General features: G+C 45.6%; 1 protein-coding gene across 1 annotated transcript in view; it reads right to left on the bottom strand.

The window, feature by feature from the left end:
- NAA15 (N-alpha-acetyltransferase 15, NatA auxiliary subunit) overlaps positions 1-22,701 on the bottom strand; it is a 1,171,626-nt gene that overhangs the window by 258,634 nt on the left and 890,291 nt on the right. The window contains exon 15 of the mRNA XM_069631086.1: positions 14,639-14,832. Within this exon, the coding sequence (XP_069487187.1) occupies positions 14,639-14,832 (194 nt within the window). The remainder of the gene's footprint in view (positions 1-14,638; positions 14,833-22,701) is intronic.

Genomic DNA, 22,701 nt, shown 5'->3' with positions numbered 1-22,701 from the left:
TTTCTGTCTCCTAGGAGACTAAGCACAGAGTGTCGGGCACCTCCCTCGCTTCCTGCCCCTGCCAGACACCCTGGAGCCAGAGGCGGGCTTCACTCGTGAATCCCGCCAAAAGCAAAGCGAACAAAGGGACCAAACCTGCTTTGACGCGCAGAGTATATCTCAAGAAGGACCTTTCCACAAAGAAATGGTGAAAAAGAGAAAATGGCACCCTGGGGTGCTTTACTGTAGCTGCGAATGAAGCCTGCAGTAAATTTACACCACAGTAGGTAAAAGTAAATCACTGCCACCAGCCATTCATCGAGGAAAGGGTAACATAAAAATGTTATATGAGAAGCTAGACAAAGGGGTCACTAAGTAACCCCTCCAGCACCCTATTGTAAGATAGTGTGTGCTGGGTCTAGAAAGTTACAATGTAAGTAAAGTCTAGTTCACTTCACTGCTCTTGGAAACAGTAGTTTATCCAACAGAAGGTATTTAAACCTTGGGGAAATCTGAAAGACTTCCCTGTGTCACTGCACTGAAGATGCTGTGTGACACAATGTAAAAGATGATAACACTGGGAGTTCTCTGGGCAATATGGAGGGAGGGCCCCCAAACGGCACACCTGACATCATGGCCGTCCCCGATGTCCTCCCTTTGGGGCCACCCATTTAGACTGGGAAACAAGGGGTTCCGTAATGCACAGTCCTGGTCGGACTCAGGGTTGGAATGGGCAGGACAATTGTTCAAAGAGGGAGATTTCCTACCATACGAGGATTTGCAGACCGCCCTCGGCCCGGAGACAATCTCCATATTCGAGTATCTCCGATTGAAGGGTATCCTGTGCGATCAAGCATGGGGCCAGCGGCTAAAGAGGCAGATGACCCCCTTCGAGAAACTACTCGATACTGCAACCTCCAGGAAGGGGGCGGTATCTGCAATGTACAGAATCCTCAACACGGTTGACCTGGAGAAGAGGAGGGGGTTCCGCACTTTCTGGAACGAGCTGGCCGGGGAAGAAATATCTGAGGATTCCTGGTCGAGGATATTCAAAATAGCATTCCACGGGAACCTGTTCACTGCAGACATGGAGCACAATTTTAAAATTCTACAGGGGTGGCACAGAGATCCCATCAAACTGTCAAAAATGTTCACGGGAATTTCCCCCGCCTGCCCGAGGGGATGTGACCAACCAGGCACGAGGGGCCACATGTGGTGGCACTGTCCGAAAGCGCAAACATACTGGGAGAGGGTAAGGGGCTGGATCGCCGAAGTCACGGAGGAATCGCTTCCCCACAATCCCCTAACAATACTGCTGGGCCTCCCCCCAGAGGATACGGAGGTACACAGATACCCGAGGATGTGGGAAACAATGCTGAGGGCCGGGAGGGTGGCATTGGCCCAGAAATGGAAGAGCAGGGGGCTGCCCACAAAGGAGGATTGGACACACAAGGTTAAAAACATGTTCTTGATGGACAAACTAACAGCGATGATGAACAATGACATGAACTCCTTTCAGGCTAACTGGTACGGAGTACAGCAGATCTGGGGATGGGAGGTCCACTGAGGCTCGAGGAGGGAATGTGGATGGAAATGAGGACCCACGTCCCGGGGGAGAATGGACGACATACAGCCTATCACGCAGTTGGAATTTTCTTGCTTTTTTTCCCGAACTCCGGTCATACAAAGTTTGCAACGCATCTCCCTGCAAAGGGGGTTCTACTGGATCCAAGTTAATGGGGGGGAGGGTTTGTTTTTTCCTTTTTTCTTCCTTTTTCTTCTCTGGGGGGGTGGGGGGGTGGGGGCTCTTCCTCTTTGAGGGCTGATGACATGTTGAATCTATGGTAATGCTTCCAGCCTGTTTGTTATATTATGAAAATGTTAATAAAATAAAGTTTAAAAAAAAAAAAAAAATACATGAGTGGGAAAAAGGGTCTCACTCTCTCCAGGTTAAAAATTCAAGTCCTCAAAATCCAGCAAAGTTGCAGGGGGTCTCTAAGGTAAAGAGGAATTAGCACATTGAGAATTCTCCCTAACAGGGACGAAGAAATGTCTGTGCCCTGGAGTTTTTGCTTCTCCCCGACACCTCCCCTCCTCGGGTCCTGAGGTGTCAGTCCTGGGCTTAGCTCCGGCATCCTCTTCTCCAGAGTCTTTTCTATAGGCTCTAACAAAGACTCTTGCCTGGCAGGGAGAGACACTGTAGGTACCGCTGGGGCACACTGGGAGGGCCCGTCCCTTTTGCTTCGAAAGGGAGGCCACCAACATCTCAAATCGAGGAGGATGGCTTGGTCTAGATCTCCTGGGCCTTCACGGGAAGGTCGGCCATCTTGGCCTTCCCCTTCACGGGCAGCTCTGATACCTTGTCCTGCGTGGCCTTCTCCTTCATGGGCGGTTTGGTCACCTTGCCCTGCTTGGCTGTCTCTGGTGTCTCCCGCAGCTACTCCGGGGTAGTCGACTTCCTCTTGGACGAAGAGCTGGAGTGGTGGCTGGAGATCGAGGCCAACTGAGACGATGAATACGCCCCGAGTGCCGCGGGAACCGCATGCGCGGCGACCCCAACAGAAGCGTACTTGTGGTGCTTGGCCTTGTGGTGGGGCGCCCTCAAAGGACTTAGGAGCCTGCTCAGGTTGGCAGGATCCAGAAGAGGCATGCCCCTGTGAATCCCCCGGAGTAGAGGCCATGGTCTTGAGCCATGCCTCCAACCAGGCGTGTAGATCCTTCATCGTGCGCTAGGTGATGCCATGGCAGATCTCACAGTTTTCTTGATGGGTCGGGTGTAGACAATACAGGCATGGTTTATAGTAATTGCCTCGACAGCCAAACCATCGACAACCATACCCGTTATAAAAACCATTGACAAAAAAACCCATCGACAAAAAAACAAATGCATTTTTAAAAAAACCTTTTTAATGGGGGGTACCGTAACTCCCCCCCTTTTTTTTAACATTTAAACCCCATTTTTGCTAAACTAAACCCTTTACCATTGAAAAAAATGCATTCGATCTTTTTTTGTCAATGTTTCTTTTCCAAGGATATGGTTGTCGATGGTTTGGCTGTCGAGGCAATGACTGGATACCTAAAGGCACTGGGAATGTTTGTCATCCGTAAATACATTCACCAAACCGCAGCTGGTGCACAGCTTGAAGAGGGACTTTTCCTCCAATATGGTCCTTCGCAGTGTAGGCCTGAAGACTTCTGGAAGCTTTCAAGAACACTGAACGATTTCTGCCCTTGAGGGGCGATGAAAATGCCGGAAAACGGGTCTCTGTTGATCGAAGCTTAATTTAGTTTAGTTTATTTGTACCGCGCGCCGAACCCTGGGGTAACTGGGCGCCGGAGACTTAGAGACAGTTACAACATGGCAAAAATATACAATACAGACTGTGATAAAACAATAGGTGTAGCAGACCGGGTTACAAGGTGGTCAACAGAGACATGCGGAGAGGAAGTACATTAAGCAGCATTTTGTTGGAAAGCCATGTTTTTGTTTTGGCTCTCAAAGTCCAAAATGAGGGTTCTGCTCTAAGGTTTGGTGGCATAGCGTTCCATAGTTTGGCAGCTAGGACCGGGAAGCTGGCGCCACCTGCTTTTTTTAGGGAGAATTTGGGAACGGAAAGGCAATGTGAGTATGGCGTTCTAGTTGGTCTAGTTGAGGTGTGATTGTGGAACTTGTCTGCCAGGTATTTGGGTGCGTCATTGGAGCGGCATTTATGGACGATGACGAGGGATCTGAGAGTGATTCTGTCTCGTACCGGGAGCCGGTGAGCATCTTGTCTAATGCTGGAGATGTGGCCGCTTCGTGGGATACTGAGGCCGGCTCTGATGGCATTATTTTGAAGCACCGGTAGTTTGTTCAGGTTGCGTTCTGATGAGCCGAGAAAGAGGGTATTGCAGTAGTCAATTTTTGAGAGCACTAACGCTCTGGCTAGTGTAATGCAGCTGGAAGGTGATAGGAAAGGTTTGCAGGCGTTGATGAGCTTATTGGTGTAAGCTGTGGATGAGGCTGTGGCGTTCACCTGTCTTTTGAGCGAGAGAGTAGAGTCTAGATAAACCCCAAGGGTTTTAATTTCTTTGGCTACTGTGATTAGGTTACCGTCTATGTTGATGGACCCGTAACGGGGGTCTAGTTTGTTTAGCCGTGGTTGGGAGCCGACAAGAAGGAGCTCAGTTTTCTCGTCGTTGAGGCATAGACTGCTCTGCCATCCAGGCTTGGATCTCCAAATAAAGGTTGTTGATTCTGGTGGAGTCCTCATCGTAGCACCCTGATAGGGTGATGAGACCCTGGGTATCGTCAGCATAGTTTGTGTATGTGACACCTAGGTTGTCTAGGCGGTCAAACAATAGCTTAGTGAAGCAATTTGTATAGGGTCGGCGAGACGCACAAGCCTTCAGGAACGCCGCAGGTGATGGGGACAGGGAGTGCTGATGCCCCCGGGGAGAAGACCCGGGTGGTTCGGTTGGCTAGGAAGGACTGGATCCAGGCAGTCGCCTGGTTAGAGAAGGCCGCTGAGGTCATCAGATGTTCCGTGAGGATCTGATGGTCGACGAGGTCGAAGGCATGTGATAGATCTAGCAGTAGGAGAATGGCTAGATTACCCTTGTCCTTTGCCTCGTCCATCTGGATTTTTAGGTCCAGTAGGGCTGACTCTGTTCCATGCCTTGGCCTGAAGCCGGATTGTCTGAGACCCAGGAGGTTGTTGTCTTCCAGGTGCTTCTGTATTTGCAGGTAGGCTTCTCTGTCTAAGATCTTTAGGATGTAGGGAACGGTGGTGATTGGCCTGTAATTAGTTGTGTTATTGGGGTCTAGATTAGGTTTTTTTTTTTAGAAGTGGCATGACCCAGGCCTCCTTGAGGCTGCTAGGCACTGAGCTTGATTTGAAGGATGCGTTGATGAGGGCTGTTATGAAGGGGGCCAGAATGTTGGCGCCTTCTTGGATGATGGGAGCTGGGCATGAGTCCCCTTGGCATCTAGAGGGCTTGAGGCCCTTAATGATGCTTTCTACTTCTTTAGTGGAAACTGGTGAGAAGGAGAAGGGGGGCAAGTGGGTGTTTTGGGGGTGGTTGACGGTGGATGGTTTGTTTTTTTGGCTAGGCTGAGCTTTTTCTGTTCGATTTTGGATTGTAACATGGTGATTTTGTCTGCTAGGGCTTTTTGAATCCTCTCACACCAATCTGCATCTTTCACGCAGGTTTCAGCCAGTGTAGGGGGGGGGATTCGAGTTCCCTGAGGATATTGAAAAGCTCTTGTTTTGGATTTGGCGCTCTCAATTCTGTTATCATATGTCTCTTTTTTGGCCTTGAGGATAGCAGTTTTGTAGGTGGTGGCTGCTATCGAGAGTTGAGTTTTGTTGGAGAGGTTGGGCGTTTTTCTCCAGGTGGCTTCTGCGGCTCGTTTGGAGTTTCGGAGGATTTTTAGCTCTGGTGTGAACCATTTGTTCATGTGGGCTGCCGGTTTGGCTTTGGTGGGTTTGAGTGGAGCGATGGTGTCTACTGCTGATTCTATCGTTTTGTTGTAGAGGTCAGCAAGTTTCTTCGCATCTAGGTTGGCGTAGTTTGTAGGGGTACAGATATTGTCTATAAGTGGGCGGAGGTTTTGTAAGGTAATGTTGCGGTTGCTTCTGGTGAGGGTTTGGGGGATGGTAGGGGTTGGAGTGTTTGGTTGTGATTTCCCTTGGATGGAGAAGGAGATGGCGTGGTGGTCAGACCATGCAGTTTGCTCATTTTTTGTGATGGCCGTAGAGCAGTTGAGATCCGCTAGCCAGTCCAAGGTCCTGCCTTTGTTGTGGGTAGGGTCTGTGATTCTGAGCTTGAACCCTAGTTGGGAGATGGTGCTTTCCAGGGAGAGCGCATTGGTATCGTTTGGGTCGCCGAGACCGAGGTTGAAGTCACCAAGTAGGATAATTTGAGATCCTGTTTTGGTGTTGGTGGTCAAGAGGTCAGATATCTCTTCCTCAAATGTGGTGATGGGGCCTGGGGGCCTGTAAAGGAGGTGTAATAGTATGGTTTGTGTAGCAGAGAGTTGGAGCTTGGCTGACAGAAGTTCTGCAGATCGGAAGCTAAGCGGAGGGGTTAATCTAAGTCCAAGGGATGTTTTAGCGATGAAGGCTACTCCTCCTCCTTTACCCATGTCCCGGTCTTTCCTTAGTATTGAATAACCTTCTGGGATGGCGAGGGATAGGGCTTGGCCTGCTGCTTGGTGCAGCCAGGTTTCCGTGATAGCCAGGAAATGTAGGTTGTTGACAGAGATGAAGTCTGCGATATCTAGCGCATGGGCGACCAGGGAGCGGGCATTGACGAGGGCGCCCTTGATTAGTGGCTGTTCAGATGTGCTCAAGGGGGCTGTTTGGGTGATGTTCAAAATTTGAGCGTGTTCGCTTGAATGTGTGTGGGATGAGAGGAGTGTCTTTTGGCGAGTGTCTTGGGGGTTATGAACCCAGAGCCGAGTCTCAGGTTTCTGTCTTTCAATGTGCATGGGTTCCAAGGAGTGGGCGGAGCAGCAAATCGGCGGATCCATTCTATGGGACGGAGGGCGTCAGGCTGGTCAATATGTTGGGCCTCCAAAAAACCCATAGTCGAGGTGTATGAGGGATGTTGGGTTGGGAGTGATTGCGGACGGGGTTTGTGGCGATGATGGAGCACACGGGCTCGATTGAACCGAAACCCGTTTTCCTAGCAAAAGCTCAAAGAGCGAAACGCGAGGACTCCCAACACTTGAACGTGCAGTAAAAATCTGAAGATGGCTGCCAGAGGAGGGGATTAGGGAGAGGGCAGTCATTGGCTGGGGGCAGTATGACCCAGAGCTCAGTGATTGGTTTATAGGAAGAAAGACAGTTTATAATCGAAAGTGAAACCTTTTTTTATTCTTATAACAGAGGATTCCCAGCCTGACGACGAGGAATATTCAGGAGCATGTGAATCCATGCCAGACCCCATGCTGGACTGGAGAAATACGGATTGTATTCTAAAAGTATATCTAACCTGGTCTATTCCCCAAGAATACTAGATTACTATCCTGAAGTATTACCTTAAATTTGACTCACCGTGACTTGCTTCTTGCTCCTCTAAATAAGGTTATAACTTGGTTTGCATACCATAGGTATTGTGTAGGTTTTTAGGATTGCGTTTTTATATTATAGTACTTATTTACCCAAGATTTATCTTGGTCTACTTGTATTAAAACAACCCCTTTATTTTTAAAATACATAGTGTTTCTCTGGACCATATGTATGCTACAATTTCTTTGTACCAAGCTACAGCCCTCTCTACCTCCTAAAATAAGCCTGGCTGCTCTGTCCATGCTACCACATTCTCAGGTGGTACAGCCTTATGCTAAGAGTGGAGCGTATGTACTGCCTCAGATATATGGTTTTATGAAGCCCCTAGATGGATGTTAGGCATGATTGTATGTAGTTATCCTGTGGGAGACTACACACGCCTTGTCCTCTTGGCAATAGGTAACCCAACCTTTGGTATAGGTCTGTACTACTCAAGTTGGTAGAGTGACTGAGCAGCCAAGCTTATATCAAGAGGGGTCAATGTGAGCTGTAGGGTTGCAACAAAGATTCACAGTGCCAAGTAGTCAAATAACACTTATACTTGAGGTTTCTCGATTACAGTCATTATTTATTAATTTACCTGTCAGTTTTAAAATAAGCCTTCTTTAGAAGGGAGCGATATGCAACACTTAAATACACTTCACAAATATGAATCGAGTGTTTTGCTGGCAGCTGAAAGTACCGCGGGCAAATCGTTTGCATGAGAAAGGTGCGAACTACCAAATGTTTGCACCTTTCTCATGCAAACGCATACATTTTCACGCACACACAACACACCCATAACACCCCCCCCCCCACCCACATCCTCAGGACACTCACACCCCCAACATAAACAAACCCCATTTACCTTGTCTTCATGCTGGGCTCCTGCAGTGCCAGTTCCCTTTCACGTCCGTGATCGGGACCCGGCGCTGCAGGGTCCTTTTGTTATTTATTTTTTTTAAACTGAAGGCTGCGGGGTGATGCGGGGGGACACCACCGCAGCCCCTATTTTTCTTTTTTTACAATACTGCCACCAAAGGTTTGAACTTTTGGTGTTCGAACCTTTGGTGGCAGCATTTTTAGTACAAATGGTCATTGCGACCATTTGTTTACGATAAAATTGGCCTAAACCCACAAATACACTCAGTTTCAGTAAATAAGTAGATACCCTTTTGGGAAGGCACACAGACACTTCCTCCACCTGGCGGTGACTTCAATTGCTAGGACACTGTGGACATTAATATATCACTTGTACATTTAAATCAATACTGAGGTTTGTGGAAAAAGGAAAAGGTTATGGAAGGAAACAAAGGTTACCAAGTTTCTCAAACAGGTAAGCACTTTTCAATCCCCCAATGCAATATGGTTAACCCTTTCCCAGCTATACAAGTAAGTTATGTATGGCATTTTGGGGGGACAGAGCAACACAACGTCAGAGGGTAAGAAGAGTCTTCAGGGAGCCAGGACAGCCAATGTCAATTGAGCAAAGTCTAGGGGGGGGGGGGTGTGGGGGGGGGCTCAGGCACTTTTTGAATATTAGCACAAAGGTCTTGCACAATGTTAAAGAGTTTTGTTGTAAAAAATAAAACACTGTAGGGCCACAAGCTGGGAGACTTATGAAGGGCAAAACTGCAAGCAACTCTGCAGAAGGCAGCAAATGCAAGTGTGAAGTGAGAGCAAGCAAGCTAAACACAGCAAGAGGTAAGTACACCTAGTTAACAGTACCTGGAGTCTGAAAACAAGGTTCCAGCTGGCTTCTGTTCCTGTTGTAGTTCCTGCAGATCCTGTTGTTCCTGGGCCAAAGTTGTGGGTACAAGGGGGACAACGTCTGGGGACTCCTGCACTACGGTTCGAAGGTCGGCGGCAGCAATGGGCACTCTTCAGATCAGCAGCACTTTGCAGTGTCAGCTACTTGCAAAAATCACCACTGCGGTTCTTGGACACCTTGTAGAATTTCCTTGCTTCTGGGGTCCAACACTCAGTTTAGGTCGGGCAGGCTTCGTTATAGTTCTGCTTCGAGGGAGTCCGGAGGATCATCCTGGAGCTTGGGTCCGGCTTAAAAACGATACTCGTTTCTGGAGTTTGTCCCCCGGTACTTGGTTCCAGCATCTGCAAAGAATTACAGCCAGCATATAGAGGGTTTTCAGGCAAGTTAGTCTTGGGGCTGATTGGTCCCACCAACCCAAGGGGAGAAGTCGTCCTTGCAGGGCTTCTCTAGTCGATTAGAAATTCAGAGCTTTAGCAATGCAGCAGAGCGTCACCAGGAAAACCAACGGTCCAGGAGGGTGCAGTAAGCTTCTCTTTCAGTTTCTTCTTCGGTTCTTTCGTCCAGTTGTCAACTCTGCCTTCCTTACAAAAGAGCTTGCCTTTTACGCAGGGTTTTCTCATTCATTCGCAGCCTAGCTGTCAATCACACAGCAGGGTGGCTGTCCTACAAGGACAGCCAGTCAGACAGCCAATCACCTTTGGGTGCATTCCTGTAACCAAGGAGACTAAACACAGGGGGTTTCGGGAACGTCGCTTTCCGGTCCTGCCAGACACGCTGGAGCCAGAGGCGGGCTTCAGCAGTGAACCACGCCAAAGACAAAACAAACAAAGGGACCAAACCTGGTTTGGCACGGAGAGTAAATCTCAAGAAGGACCTTTCCTACAAGAAATAGCAAAAAAAGAAAACCGAGCTGTTAGGTAAGATTATCACAGAACTGGGAAATCTTCCTGACCTGGGTCAACCCCAGAACTTTCCGCTTTAATAGTGGGATATTTTTCCTTAATACCTCAGTGAGTGGGAACCTTTTTCCACACTCACATAATCTTGAACTCTTTTTATGGGTCTCATTTTTAAGACTCTCCATGTTGTCTTTTTAAAGTTATCCTCTTTAACAACTTACTGGCAATAAGTTCCTGTTGTTGCTGGTTTGCCCTAGGGGCTCCCCCTTTAACTTTATTTTGCTAACCTTGAGAGAACTACAGTTTCTCAAGGGTAGAAAGGATCTTTGGATCCCTTTTACATTGTGTTAAGTGAAACCAGCACCCCCCACCTTATGTGGAGTTCTGGGGAGCTACAATGTAACCCCTTTCACATTAAAACGAACACTTCTGTTACAGTGACAAGTTTACCTTCAATGGCTTCTGGCAGTGATAACTTGTATTAATTTGGTGCACCTTTACCGCAGGCTGTTTTCACAGCTGCAGCAAAGGCACCGAAGGATGCTCATTTTACCAAAATGGCCCCTGACTTTTTTCACCATTTTAGTGTTTGTCGTTTCATGTTCCTTCCCGACATGCAGGGCGGGAAATTCCTTTGTGTGATTTCTATCTTCGGCGGGAGTCCCCTAGACTCCCCACCCAGGCTCCAGTCTATCTGTGAGAGCAGGAAGTGAGGGAGGAGCCCAAAACTCCCCTGCCCTTTATCTTACGAATTGCTTGAATGGGGACTAATCTCAGTGGGAGGGCTGGCTGTCCTGATTGGACAACCAGACTGCCCCTTCTTGTAAAATGCAGGGAGAGAATGCAGAGGTTGTGCTGCAATTCCTGATAAATACTGCAAACCTAGAAGCTGAAGTAAAGTCGACCACTGGAACCGAAACCGAAGAGTAAGATGAAGGAAAAGAAGCTGAAACTATTTCCAGCGACCGGAAAATCCTGCTGTGCACCCGCAGCCTGCTTTAGCCCTTCTTTCCAATCGACCTGGGGACTCTGAAAAAGACGACCCCGACCAGAGCCTGGTGAGACCCACTAGACTCGAGAAGACCTGCATTTTGAGCCATCCCGTGCGTTGTTGCAACCATGCATTGCTGTAATAACCCAATACCCTGAGACCTCAAGCCATCATGCGGTGCACGGTCTTACGAAATTCCGAATATCCCTGAAACTGCGTGGGCATTCTGGTGGATCCTCAGAGAAACTAATAGAGTCCAAAGAGTCCCCTCAACAGAGTGCCGGACCTTTGTAACAATGAGAATTCAACTGTGATTTTCTGTCTTCTGTGCTCCTTGAAAAGGCGCCAAATCTGCAGAACCGCATTCAGCCACAAGGCAAATATTGCCTAGAGCCTTCTTCATCGATCCCTGCTGCAAAGTCCCTTCTGAGGTCTTGTTTTCAGTCACTATGACAAGGAATCCACTGACAGGTTATTTGGCTGCAGACCCTGAAATTCTCCTGCTGCAAAATCTTCAATGCTGAGGTACTGTGTTGGCTTGGGTATGTACTTAACTTAAGCCTGTTCGGATTTATGTGTAGCTGTGGGTTGTTTTCTGTGATGGGGAGGCCTCTCATCCAGTGCACCCAATCCCACTGCTAGAACCCTGCTAGGGTGTCTTCTGTGAAGGCCCTGGACCCTCTTCTAACTCTAAAATGAAGTACTCACTGTTTGCCCAGTTTTCCTAAGGAACTGACTTTTGCTACTAAAGAACCTATTGGTCACTAGTCCTAGCGACCCCCCCTTCTGCCACTGAGAACACGCATGCTCCAAGCATAAAGGAAAGACTTTCAAGGTATTGGGCCTTCTGCCTAGAAAAGAAGATGCGTGTTTAAAAGTTACTTACTTGTAAAGAGTTGGTTGGTAACTGTAATTCTAAGAGTGAACAGTTACAAAAGTTCGTATTTACCTTGGATGTGTGATGCACTATTCTTCAAAAGGTACGGCTAACATTTTCTTTCCTTAGAAACTGTTTTGCCATTCTAATAGAAAGTAGATGCGGAGGTATTTTATTCTCCTGTGAGGAGGGTGTGCCTCTTCCCAAAAAGTAAAGTGTTGGTTTCACCAGATTATTCCTGCATGGTAATTGTATGAGTGTCCTCCAACTGTTGGTATCACCAGATTAGTCCTTTGAGGATAATTGTACGAGAGTCACCCAAACTGGGTCTTGCTTCCCCTGACTTGCTGCTAGCCTGTCCAGAATAAGTCTGCATTAGGTTGTTGCCTGCCTAGAATAACATGGAGTCATTCAGTAAAGTTTAACATTGGGTTTTACTTTCCCCTTCATTGTGACGTTAAAAATGTATGTGGATTTTACTTACCTTGTGTTAGCTGTGTTCCATCCAAAAATAAGTTACAAGAGTTACTGCTTACCTCAATCGGGGGTTCCCCCATTTCGAAAGCACCTGTAATTGTATATTACATACTTCGGTTTTACTCACCTAGTATAACTGTGTGTTGTCACGAAAGTAGTTATAGGTTTTTACTGCACCTAAAATAACTTCCACTAGTCACCAAATGTATATTGTCCAGTAGAATGATTAAGTGATGTGTACTGAGAATCATACAACTGGAAGGGTCTACTGCTCTTGCGTTACTGAATGGAATTGTAAAAAATAATCATTGGTTTTTACTCCCCAATAAGAGGCTTGACCTATACTGAATGTGTATGAAAAGGTTTTTACTTCCCTAGAAATACTGTTAGGTACTTCAAATAAGGTCAATAATTGGGTCTGTGTACTTCCAATTATAGTGTTGTGTTTTTATACTGTGATTTCATATAATGTTTTAGTGCTTACTTACCCCTAGATTTTTCTGGGCCTACCTGTATTTAAATACATAATTTATTTTTACAATACATAGTGTTTGTGTTTCTTTGGATCATTTGTATCACAATTTCACTTGTACTGATTCTACAGCCATTCTCCCTCCTAAAATAAGCCTGGCTGCTCGGTCTGCGCTATCATGTACTCAGGTGGTACACCCTTATACTAAGAGTGGAGTCTTGTACTGCCTCAGTTGAATGGTTTTACTAAGCCCCTAGTTGGACTTCAGAAAAAGTCCTAACACAGGCCATTTTGACAAAACTGGGACCCATGGGTGCAATAATGCAGCTGAGGATTCAGCGAGCGGAAAAAGCACACAATGGTAGGAAAAATAAACCACTGCCACCAGCCATTAATTGTAGAAAGGGTAACATAACAATGTTACATGAGAAGGTAGACAAAGGGGATACTAAGTAACTCCTCCAGCACTCTATGGAAGATAGTGTGTGCTGGGTCTACAAAGATAAAAATGTAAGGAAAGTCAATTTCACTTTACTACTCTTGGAAACAGTTTATCCAAGTGAAGGTATTTAAACCTTTGGATTTCTCAAAGTACTTCTCTGTGACACTGCACCGAGGGTGCTGTATCTCACAATGTAAAAAGATGATGCTTATGGAGTTTGTCAGACTCCAACACCAAAAAAAAAACACAGGGTTCAAATCAAAGGAAAATACATGAGCGCGTTGGAAAAAGGTCTCACTCACTCCAGTATAAAAATATAAAGTCCTAAAGTTCAGCAAGAGAGCTAAGGTAGAAAGGAATTAACACAGAATTGAGAATTCTCCCCAACACTGGACTTTAGAAAAACTGTCCTAAAAGGGGCAACCCATCCAAAGCCCAAAGGTTATAGGAAACTATAACTCCAATCATACACTATGGAGAGACATAAAAAAGGTCACCCATAAAAAGAGTAAATGACTAGGTGGGTAGGTGGGGGGGGGGGGGGGGGGATTCCCAACCACCTAGGGACAAGGCAGAATCATTTTCAAGTCCAAGCAAACGATGGTGGGGTTGACACAGGTTAGGAAGATTTATCATAAATATGAAAATCTTACCCAACAGGTGGTCTCCCAGTGGACGAAGATTTAGCATAGAAATGAAAATCTAACCTAACACTGATATCACAAAATAAATTCAGGTAGGATAAAACGTATCTGCCTGTCTTGGTAAAAGAATTTGCCAAGAAAAGTAAAATCAATCACGGAGTATCTAGGAGCCTCTAGCAACACTGTACAGAAAGTGCTGTGTGCTGCTTTAGTAAATTGTAAATGCCTTTAAAATTGGAGGAAAGCATGACTCCAAAAAGAAATACCAAAAAGAGGTAGAAAGGGTTCCCATGATCAGAGTAAATGGGAGTGAGGGTGGAAAAAGGCTTCCACTCACTCAGGAGAATCAGTCAAAAAAAAAATCAGAGTCTAGCAAAAAGTGCTGGGGGACTCACTGGCAGAGAGACTTTTGCACAAAGATGGAAATCTACTTTACAGTAATGTTTTGTTGCTCTGTTAGCAAAACCCCCAAAGCTGAATGTAAACCTGAATTCAGATAGGCGGTGAGTGATAATACTTAACTAGAATTTTCAATTCCTTATAGGCCATTTTAAAAGCTAAGTACATTTTTTTTGTTTAGATTTGTATATGTCTCTAACTGGAACTATTGGGAGTGCTCTGTGTTTGTATCATTTCAGTCCTAGACCACTCATACCCATCCTGTGACCAATCCCTACTGCTCTGCTGACTGGGTTGCGCTAGACTTCAGTTTCTTTTCTTTCACTATAATTGGTTGGCTTCTCAGAATTCACCCACATGGTTGTTTCAGAAAGTCCATTTGAGCAATTGGTGGCAGGGTGGGATAACATATTTGGCACTCAGTGTAGATCTACTGAAAAGATCAAATCGTGCTTAGTACACAGAACTCTGAACTTTAAATGTTTTAGGTATGTAAACATTAAATAACCTACCTTATACTATACAACCATGCACAAGTACTAACCTTTGTCTGCAGAAAGTTTAATAAAATAACTCCCTGACATTGAAGTGTAATAGTTATTAAATCCATTTGTAATCAAACATTTAAGTAAACACCTAATTGCAAAGTTTACCTTGGCTAGTTTATCAGGGATAAGTTCTTCTTTTGGACCTCCAATTTCCTCATCATCATCTTCTTTTTTCTTCTTTTGATTCCTCTGCAGTTTTTCTTTTTCAGCATTCTTTTTCTCTTCCTCTAGCTGCGCTTTCTTCTGTGCTCGTCTCTGTTTATTCCTCAATTTCTTAAGTTCCTTATCCGACATGTTTGCTATAAAAGTACAGAAGAACAAGTCAACTATTTTTCATTCGTTACTTAAAACATGAATTGCTTCCCGAAAAACAAATATTATACCCTAGAAAATCTCTATAGTATTTGATGCTCTTTTCAGACATCAATTTATTGCAAACTATACAGATAAAAACAGTGACCAATATCTATTAAGATCGAGTTCTAATGAGCTGAAGGAGGGGTCAAGTTGTGGATTGCCATGATCAATTTCAGGTCATAATTTACATTTTGGGGTTCTGGGTTCTTAACTTCCCCGGCAACCTGAACATGTTGCTTAATTCCAGGTTTTTTCCTCCAATTCTTTGCAGCACGCCATTGAAAGGCAATGCAGTCACATTTAATAGAAAGACATCCAGTTCTGTATTTTTGTTTATAGCATCATACAAACTTTTGAAATGAAAAACTACTTTTATCTTGGTCTCACATTACCCGTTCTTGTCTGAAGTGTTGAAAAAGAAAATTTCATGTCAAGGATGTAATGGATATTATGTATGCTTCATATATTGCCTTGGAAAGGCTCTTGAGGAGCATAACGAGGGAGGCACTGGATATGCCATTGGTCATATTGTTTTATTGCACTGGTCATTTTGTTCATGTTTGCATGTTACCCATTATTAGCCTATAAATAATGAACAACAATTTATTTAGGTTTAAGATTCAAAGTATGCATTACAATACAGGCGTTCAAATTGAAATAACTTTTTTTAAATGGACATTTATATGGCGCTTCATGCCGGACTCCACCCTCGAAGCGTGGGACTGGGCATCAAACGTTTACTGTCAAAGGTCATTTTATTCCCAAGATGAGCATGTTACGCATTATTAATTAGAAAAATGTAATTTTAGAATTGTGAGGCTTCATTTAGTCATAGGAAGTCTGTGAGAAGGGTCTAGGGTTACAAGTCCACACAGACCACCACCAATAAATCTAGTTAAACAGGCAAATACAAACATATACAATAGTTTATTATGTCATTCAAAAACACAAAGCCAAACCTCTAGACAAATGTCACACTTATTATAAAATAAATATATACAATCACCACTAGGAAAAGAAAGAAGGCATACATTTCAATAACCAGTGAAATATAGGTAAGTACTTAAGTGCATGGAATTCAGTACAACTACTTGGGGAACTAATTGGCCGTTATTCTAACACTTGAGTCCAACCCTCAAATGGTTAGGGGCATTGTGCCCTTAAGTCTCCAGTTCCCAAGTTAATCTTTACAGGTAAGTTTAAGAACTGTGGAAGATTGTTAGGGAAATTTATCAGTATGGTGCTTCATCCCCTCTCCTATTGAGACCCCCAGCACTTTTTGCTGAATTGCTGGACCTTTTCTTCTAATCCTCAATGAGCGGGGCCCTTTCCACTCATTCGTTCTTATGGGCTACACTTTTGGAACTCGATTCTTTGTATTCTACCTGTAATATGGAGTGCCTGCTCCATAACTCTTAAAAGGCATCTGTGTTTTGCTACTGCAGCACACAGCTCCTTATGGGCAGTGTTGCCGGGGACCCTTAGGGTCCTCCTTTAAGATTGTTTTTCTATAGCCTTAAGTAAAGTACAGTTCGTAAGGATAGACAGATACTTAGCGTCTCTCCCAAAACTCTATAGGGTGAGAGATTGGCACACACCACCTTCAGTGGAGTGCCAAAGGGATACTAAGTATCCCTTCTCTCTGCTACTGTGACTTTTTAGTCACAATCCCCTAGTTAGGGTTGGTGGAAGTGGACGCGTTATACCAACTATTGAGTTTTTTTTTTTATATACTACAGGCTATGTCCATAGCCTCGGTAGTGCACAATAGGGACACCCAAGTACCAACCTGGGGCCTCCCTTTTTTCACCATTACTGGCGTGATTGTTCTTTGTTAGCCCTTCTACCATTCTGGGAGAGGGAAAATCTATGTGTGTTTTGCCTTCAACAGGTATCCCTGCCTAGGCTGCAGTGTGTCTGGGCAGGTGTTAGGCAAGATTTGTATGTAGTAACTGTTAGGCAAGATTGTATGAAGTACCCTGTGGGAGACTGCGCCAGCCTTGTCGTTTTGGCAATAGTTAACCAAACCTTTGGAATAAGCATGCACTACACAAGTTGGTAGAGTGACTGAGCAGCCAGGCTCATCTCAAGAGGGGGCAATGTAAGCTGTAGGGTTGCAACATAGAGATTCACATTGACAAGTATCCCAATAAACACACTCAAGGTTTCTTGATTATACAATTATTAATTTAACAGTCAGTTGAATAAGCCTTTTTTTTTAGAATGGAGCAAATATGTAACACCGCATATCTACTTCAATAAATACACCCTTCCAGTTTCACTAAATCAGTAGATACCCATTTGGGATGGCACACAGACACTTCCTACACCATGGGGTGACTTAAATAACTAGGACACTGTGGACATTAATATATCACAGGCACATTTAGAGCAATACTGAGTTTGGTGTCAAAGGAAAGGTTTAGAGGGAGCAAACAACGGTTAAATATTCTTAAGCAGGCAAGTACTTTTGAACCCCCTCCAATGCAAAGTAAATTAACCGTTTCCCAGCAACACAAGTTATGGAATGTGTGACTTTTTGGAGGGACAGATTAAAACACAAAGTCAGAGGTTGGAAGAGTCTATTAGGGAGCAAGGACAGCCAATGTCAGAGGAAACTCTAGGGGAGCTGAAGTTCTTCTTGGAAGTAAAGGTCTTGCACAATGTTTTAGAAGTCTTCGTAAGCACTGAAATCACTGTTGGGCCACAAGCTGGGAGGCATGTGAGGGGCAAAACTGCAAACAACTCTGCAAAAGGGCAACCAAGACAAGTGTCAACTGAGAGCTAGCAAAGCTACCCAAGAAGAGGTAAGTACCCCTTAGTTTACACTACCTTAGACCTGAAGAAATTGGTTCCATCTGGCTTCTGTTCCTGTGGTAGTATGGCAGATCCTGGTGTTCCTGGACCTCAGTCGTTGTTACGCTCACCTGGACCCCACAGGGGTGTCGATCGGACCCGGACAGCTGCAGTCTCTGTCAACGTGATGCGTAGTGCAGAGATGACTGTCTGGACTGGCCCGCCTAGTCTTGTCTGCTGGACCCGAAGAAGTATTTTCCTGCAAGTGGAGACAGGGATTAGCCACCTGTGGGTTTTAGTGATGGCCTCCCAACTGTTCTCGCTCTCCCCCACTAATCACCTCAGACATCCCCTTAGTAACCTCACCTTATATAGTAAAAGATGAGCTCTCCATCCTGCATGTCTTGCAGGGGCACGTAGATACCAGTTACTTCACAGGTTTGAAGGCGTTGGGAGAGTTCCAGTAAGCATGGACTCTGAAGTCCCAGGCGGGATTGGTAAGTATCAAGTTAAGAGTTCAATGTGCCCGATGTTCACTCTTGTCCCCTTCCTTTCTTAAGTTGCAACTGAGTTTGTGAGAAGGTGGTCTCGTAGCTGCTGCTGGCGTTCAGGTAAGAGTCTGTTACCCAACGCTGTCCGGTAACTATTGCATGCGTTAACATGTTGTTTTTCTCCCTCTTTACAGATGCAGCATATGAAGATTTGGAGAATAATACCGCCGGTGGTAAATCAGGTAAGTCTATGGTGGTAAGAGGTATTTGTTGATTCCCTTGGCTCACCTTGTTATTCTTGTGCCCCTAGGTGTCGGAGTACGGCACCAGGACCAAACCAAGACAGCCCCTAGCTGGGGCTGCTGGGGTTTTTGTAAATGTCTGGATGCCTGCTCCCGGGGCTGATGGGCTTCATCCGGATGCCCGGGGGTAGGCATCTTGACAGCACTCCTCCCCCCACTCCCCCCCCCCCCAAGGCCCCTCCTAAAGTTTTTCTTCCCCTTGGCCCTGGTTTGTCTGGGAAGTTCCGATGGAATTTCTTCACCAACCGAGGTGCATGAACGTGGTCACTAGGCTCCCATGACCTTTCCTGTGGTCTGTAACCTTTCCAGTCGATTTGCGCCAATTGACAACATTTCTTCCAAAATTGTGAAATGAATTGACTGCCTTGGTCAGAGACCAATACGGAAGGAAATCCGTGTATTCAAACAATGTTTTCGAGGAACTCCTTGGCCAAAATTGAAGCGAAAGGTAATCCTTTTAAAGGAATAAAGTGGGCCATCTTGGAAAAAAGATCCACAATAACTAGGATGGTGTTAAATCCATTACATGGCGGTAGATCTGTAATAAAGTGTAAAGACAAGGTGTGCCATGGTGTAGGTGGAATATACAAAGGTTGTAAAAGGCCAGCAGGCTTTTTCTTCTGGCTTTTGTTTTGGGCGCAAATGCCACAAGACATCACAAATGACTTTACGTCTTTTCGCCAAGTGGGCCACCAGAACTGTCTCTTAATTTTCGCTTCAGTTTTTGCGATACCTAGGTGCCCTTCCATCAGGGTGTCATGGTAATTGGAGAGGACTAGTTCTTGTATTTCCTTGTGTGGTAGAAATAGTCGTCCTTGATAGTAAGGTAGGTCATTGTCTACCGAGTAGTCCGGGTTTTTCTTTACCCAGTCCGGGAGGGTTGCTGGATCGAAGAGTTGTTGGATTTTTGAATGAATATCTTCTAGTGTCTGTAGAGTAGTTATGCCAAGAATTCTTTGCTCGGGAATTATTGGCACTGGTTCCGGGTTTGCATATACTTCTCCCATCCCTATTCGGGATAAGGAATCTGCTTTGCCATTTTTTGCGGCCTGGTCGATAAGTGATCACAAAATCAAATTTGGCAAAGAACAATGCCCATCTAAGTTGTTGCGATGATTGGCCTTTGGCTGTTTTTAAATACTGCAGGTTCCGGTGATCAGTGATTATGGTAATGGTAGGCCTGGCACCAAGAATGTAGTGCTGCCAAGCCTTAAAGGCGGATTTGATAGCTAATAGCTCTTTATCGGTAATCGCATAGTTTAACTCAGGTGCTGAGAACTTTCTGGACCAAAACGCTACTGGGTGAAGTTGACCGGTTTCAGGATCCTTCTGGGACAGGACAGCTCCCATGGCTAAACTGGATGCATCAGTTTCTACTATGTATGGAAGCTCAGGGCGTGGATGCTTTAAGACAGGTGCTGATGTGAATTTCGCTTTCAGCTCTTGGAAGGCCTTTCCAGCCTCTTCGGTCTACAAGAAGCGTTTGTTTTTTCGCAAAAGTGCTGTGATGGGGTGTACAACATGGGAGAAGTCCGGAATGAATCTGCGGTAGAAATTAGCAAATCGGAGCATGCTTTGTACCCCTTTGACTGAACTGGGTGATGGCCACTTGAGAATTGCATCCACCTTTTGAGAGTCCATTCGGACTCCCTTTGGAGTCAGGATAAATCCAAGAAATTCAACTTCCGTAGCATGGAAAACACATTTTTCAAATTTTGCATATAACTTGTGCTGGCGTAGTTTCTCAAGGACAGAGCGCACGTGCTTAACATGGTCTGATTCTGAGGAGGAGTACACTAGAATATCATCCATGTATACGACGACACAGACATCAATGAGTTCACGAAGGACATTGTTCATATAATACTGGAAGGCTGCTGATACATTGCACAACCCGAAGGGCATCACCTGATATTCGAATAATCCGTACTTGGTGCGAAAGGCAGTCTTCTATTCATCGCCTTTCTTGACACGTACCAGATGATATGCCCCTCGGAGATCTAACTTAGTGTAGATACAAGCATCCTTTACTTGGTCTAGTAATTCGGGGATCAGAGGCAATGGCTATCGTTTTTTTTACCGTAATCTGATTTAATGCGCAGTAATCTATGCACGTTGCTTTTTTGGCACGAAGAATAAAGCTGAGGATGCAGGAGACTTGGAAGGACGAATAAAGCCATTAGCAAGGTATTGGTCCAAGTATTGCCGTAGGTGAAGATTTTCAGGTTCCGTGAGGGCGTAGATTCTACTGCATGGGGGTTGTGCACCGGGTAGGAGGTCAATTTGACAATCGTATGATCTGTGAGGAGGTAATGTATTGGCCTGTTCTTTTTGAAAAGCATCCTAAAATTCTTGGTATTCCTGAGGTAACTGCACGATTGGGTTAACGACTGTAGCCAGGCCTTTGTTCAAAGTTTTCTCTGGGTAACAGGTGTGTGCACAATCTGGGAAGGTTATTCTCTTCTCTCGCCATTCTATACAAGGATTATGTGTTTCCAACCATGGCATGCCCACTATTATCTGGAACTGTGGGGCTTTGATTAGATCAAACACAATAGTCTCTCGATGCCCATCTTGACTCAACAGTGTCATCTCTGTAGTGAAATGAGTTACAGGCCCCGAGGCAATCTCAGTTCCATCAACTGTGGTGATGACATCCGAAGTGGTCTTTTTGCTAAGAGGTAGATTCATCCTTGACCCCAATTCGTGGTCCATATAGTTTCCTACGGCCCTGCTATCTATGTATGCCCTTACTGCGTGCATACGTGATGGCTGCCTGGGATCAAGTAGGACCATTGGGATGATCAGATGCGAGGTCTGAGTGTCCTCCTTTAAGCTCGGCAAGTGGACCTCTACGCTTGTCGGGCGTGGTCGTTTCCCGAATCAGGCTCTATGTGGCTTTTATCAGCAACTCCTACCACCTTTTTGGGTGGTTTTGTAGGGCAATCCCGTAGAAAATGTCCTGAGGTTCCACAGTACAGACACAACTGCATCTGTTCCTTTGGGGGCAACGTTGGGTTTAACCAATACCCGATTCTCGAACTTAGCTCTATCAGTCTTTCGGGTCTGAAGTCGGTGGTCTAGCTGGACCACTAAGTCTATAAATTCTGTGCAATCCTGAGGTGGGTTCACAACTTGAGCCAAGACGTCCGAGTTCTCCCCAAAGTCCACGATGAAACAATGTAATTCGTTTTTCCTCCGGCCACCCGGTTTCCACCACCAACCTATTGAAGGTTGCAATGTAGGTTAGCAGATCCTGGTTACCCTGTCGTAAGTATAAAAGTTCGTTGTCCAGGGCTTGACCCTGTGAGTGTCTGGCAAATAGTTTTTCCATGCTCCTTTGAAAACCCTGAAAATCCCGGAGAAGAGGATCATCCTGGTTGACTAACGGAATGGACCAATCCGCTGCGCTGCCACTAAGATATGACAATACAAAGGCGACTTTGGCTTGGTCATTTGGTAATGCTCCCGGTCTGCATAAAAAGTGCAAGCGGCATTGGTTCATAAACACGGCGAACCTTTTGGGGTCCCCAGCAAAGCGTTCGGGTGGAGCTAACGGAATATTTCCTGGTAAAACCACTTGCACAGGATTGCTTGATGAAACAGGGGTTGGGTTTCCCCCATATCCAGGTAGGGGCGTTTGCCCAGCTTGGTTTTGCAATAGTTGCCTAGCCAGATCTTCAGTGCGCTCCTTTTCGACAATCAGTTCTCTCCTGAGGGCATTAGTCTCTTGGCGAGCGGCATGTACTTCCGCCCTAAGTTCCCCCAATAATTGGGCTAGTTGGTCGGTTTCCGAGGTTTCCATAACACCCGGGTGGGTATTTTTAGAAAGGCTTTGTGTTCTGTTACGCTCACCTGGACCACACAGGGGTGTCGATCGGACCCGGACAGCTGCGGTCTCCGTCAACGTGATGCGTAGTGCAGAGATGACTATCTGGACTGGCCCGCCTAGTCTTGTCTGCTGGACCCGAAGAAGTATTTTCCTGCAAGTGAAGACAGGGATTAGCCACCTGTGGTTTTAGTGATGGCCTCCCAACTGTTCTCGCTCTCCCCCACTAATCACCTCAGACATCCCTTTAGTAACCTCACCATATGTTTGTAAAAGATGAGCTCTCCATCCTGCGTGTCTTGCAGGGGCGCGCAGATACCAGTTACTTCACAGGTTTGAAGGCGTTGGGAGAGTTCCGGTAAGCATTGACTCTGAAGTCCCAGGCAGGATTGG

This window comes from Ambystoma mexicanum, chromosome 6q (assembly GCF_040938575.1).
Source record: "Ambystoma mexicanum isolate Mex_15411 chromosome 6q, UKY_AmexF1_1, whole genome shotgun sequence".
Classification (NCBI taxonomy): Eukaryota; Metazoa; Chordata; class Amphibia; order Caudata; family Ambystomatidae; genus Ambystoma; species Ambystoma mexicanum.
The sequence above is the reverse complement of the archived record's forward strand: the minus strand, read 5'-3'. Positions and strand labels throughout refer to the sequence as shown.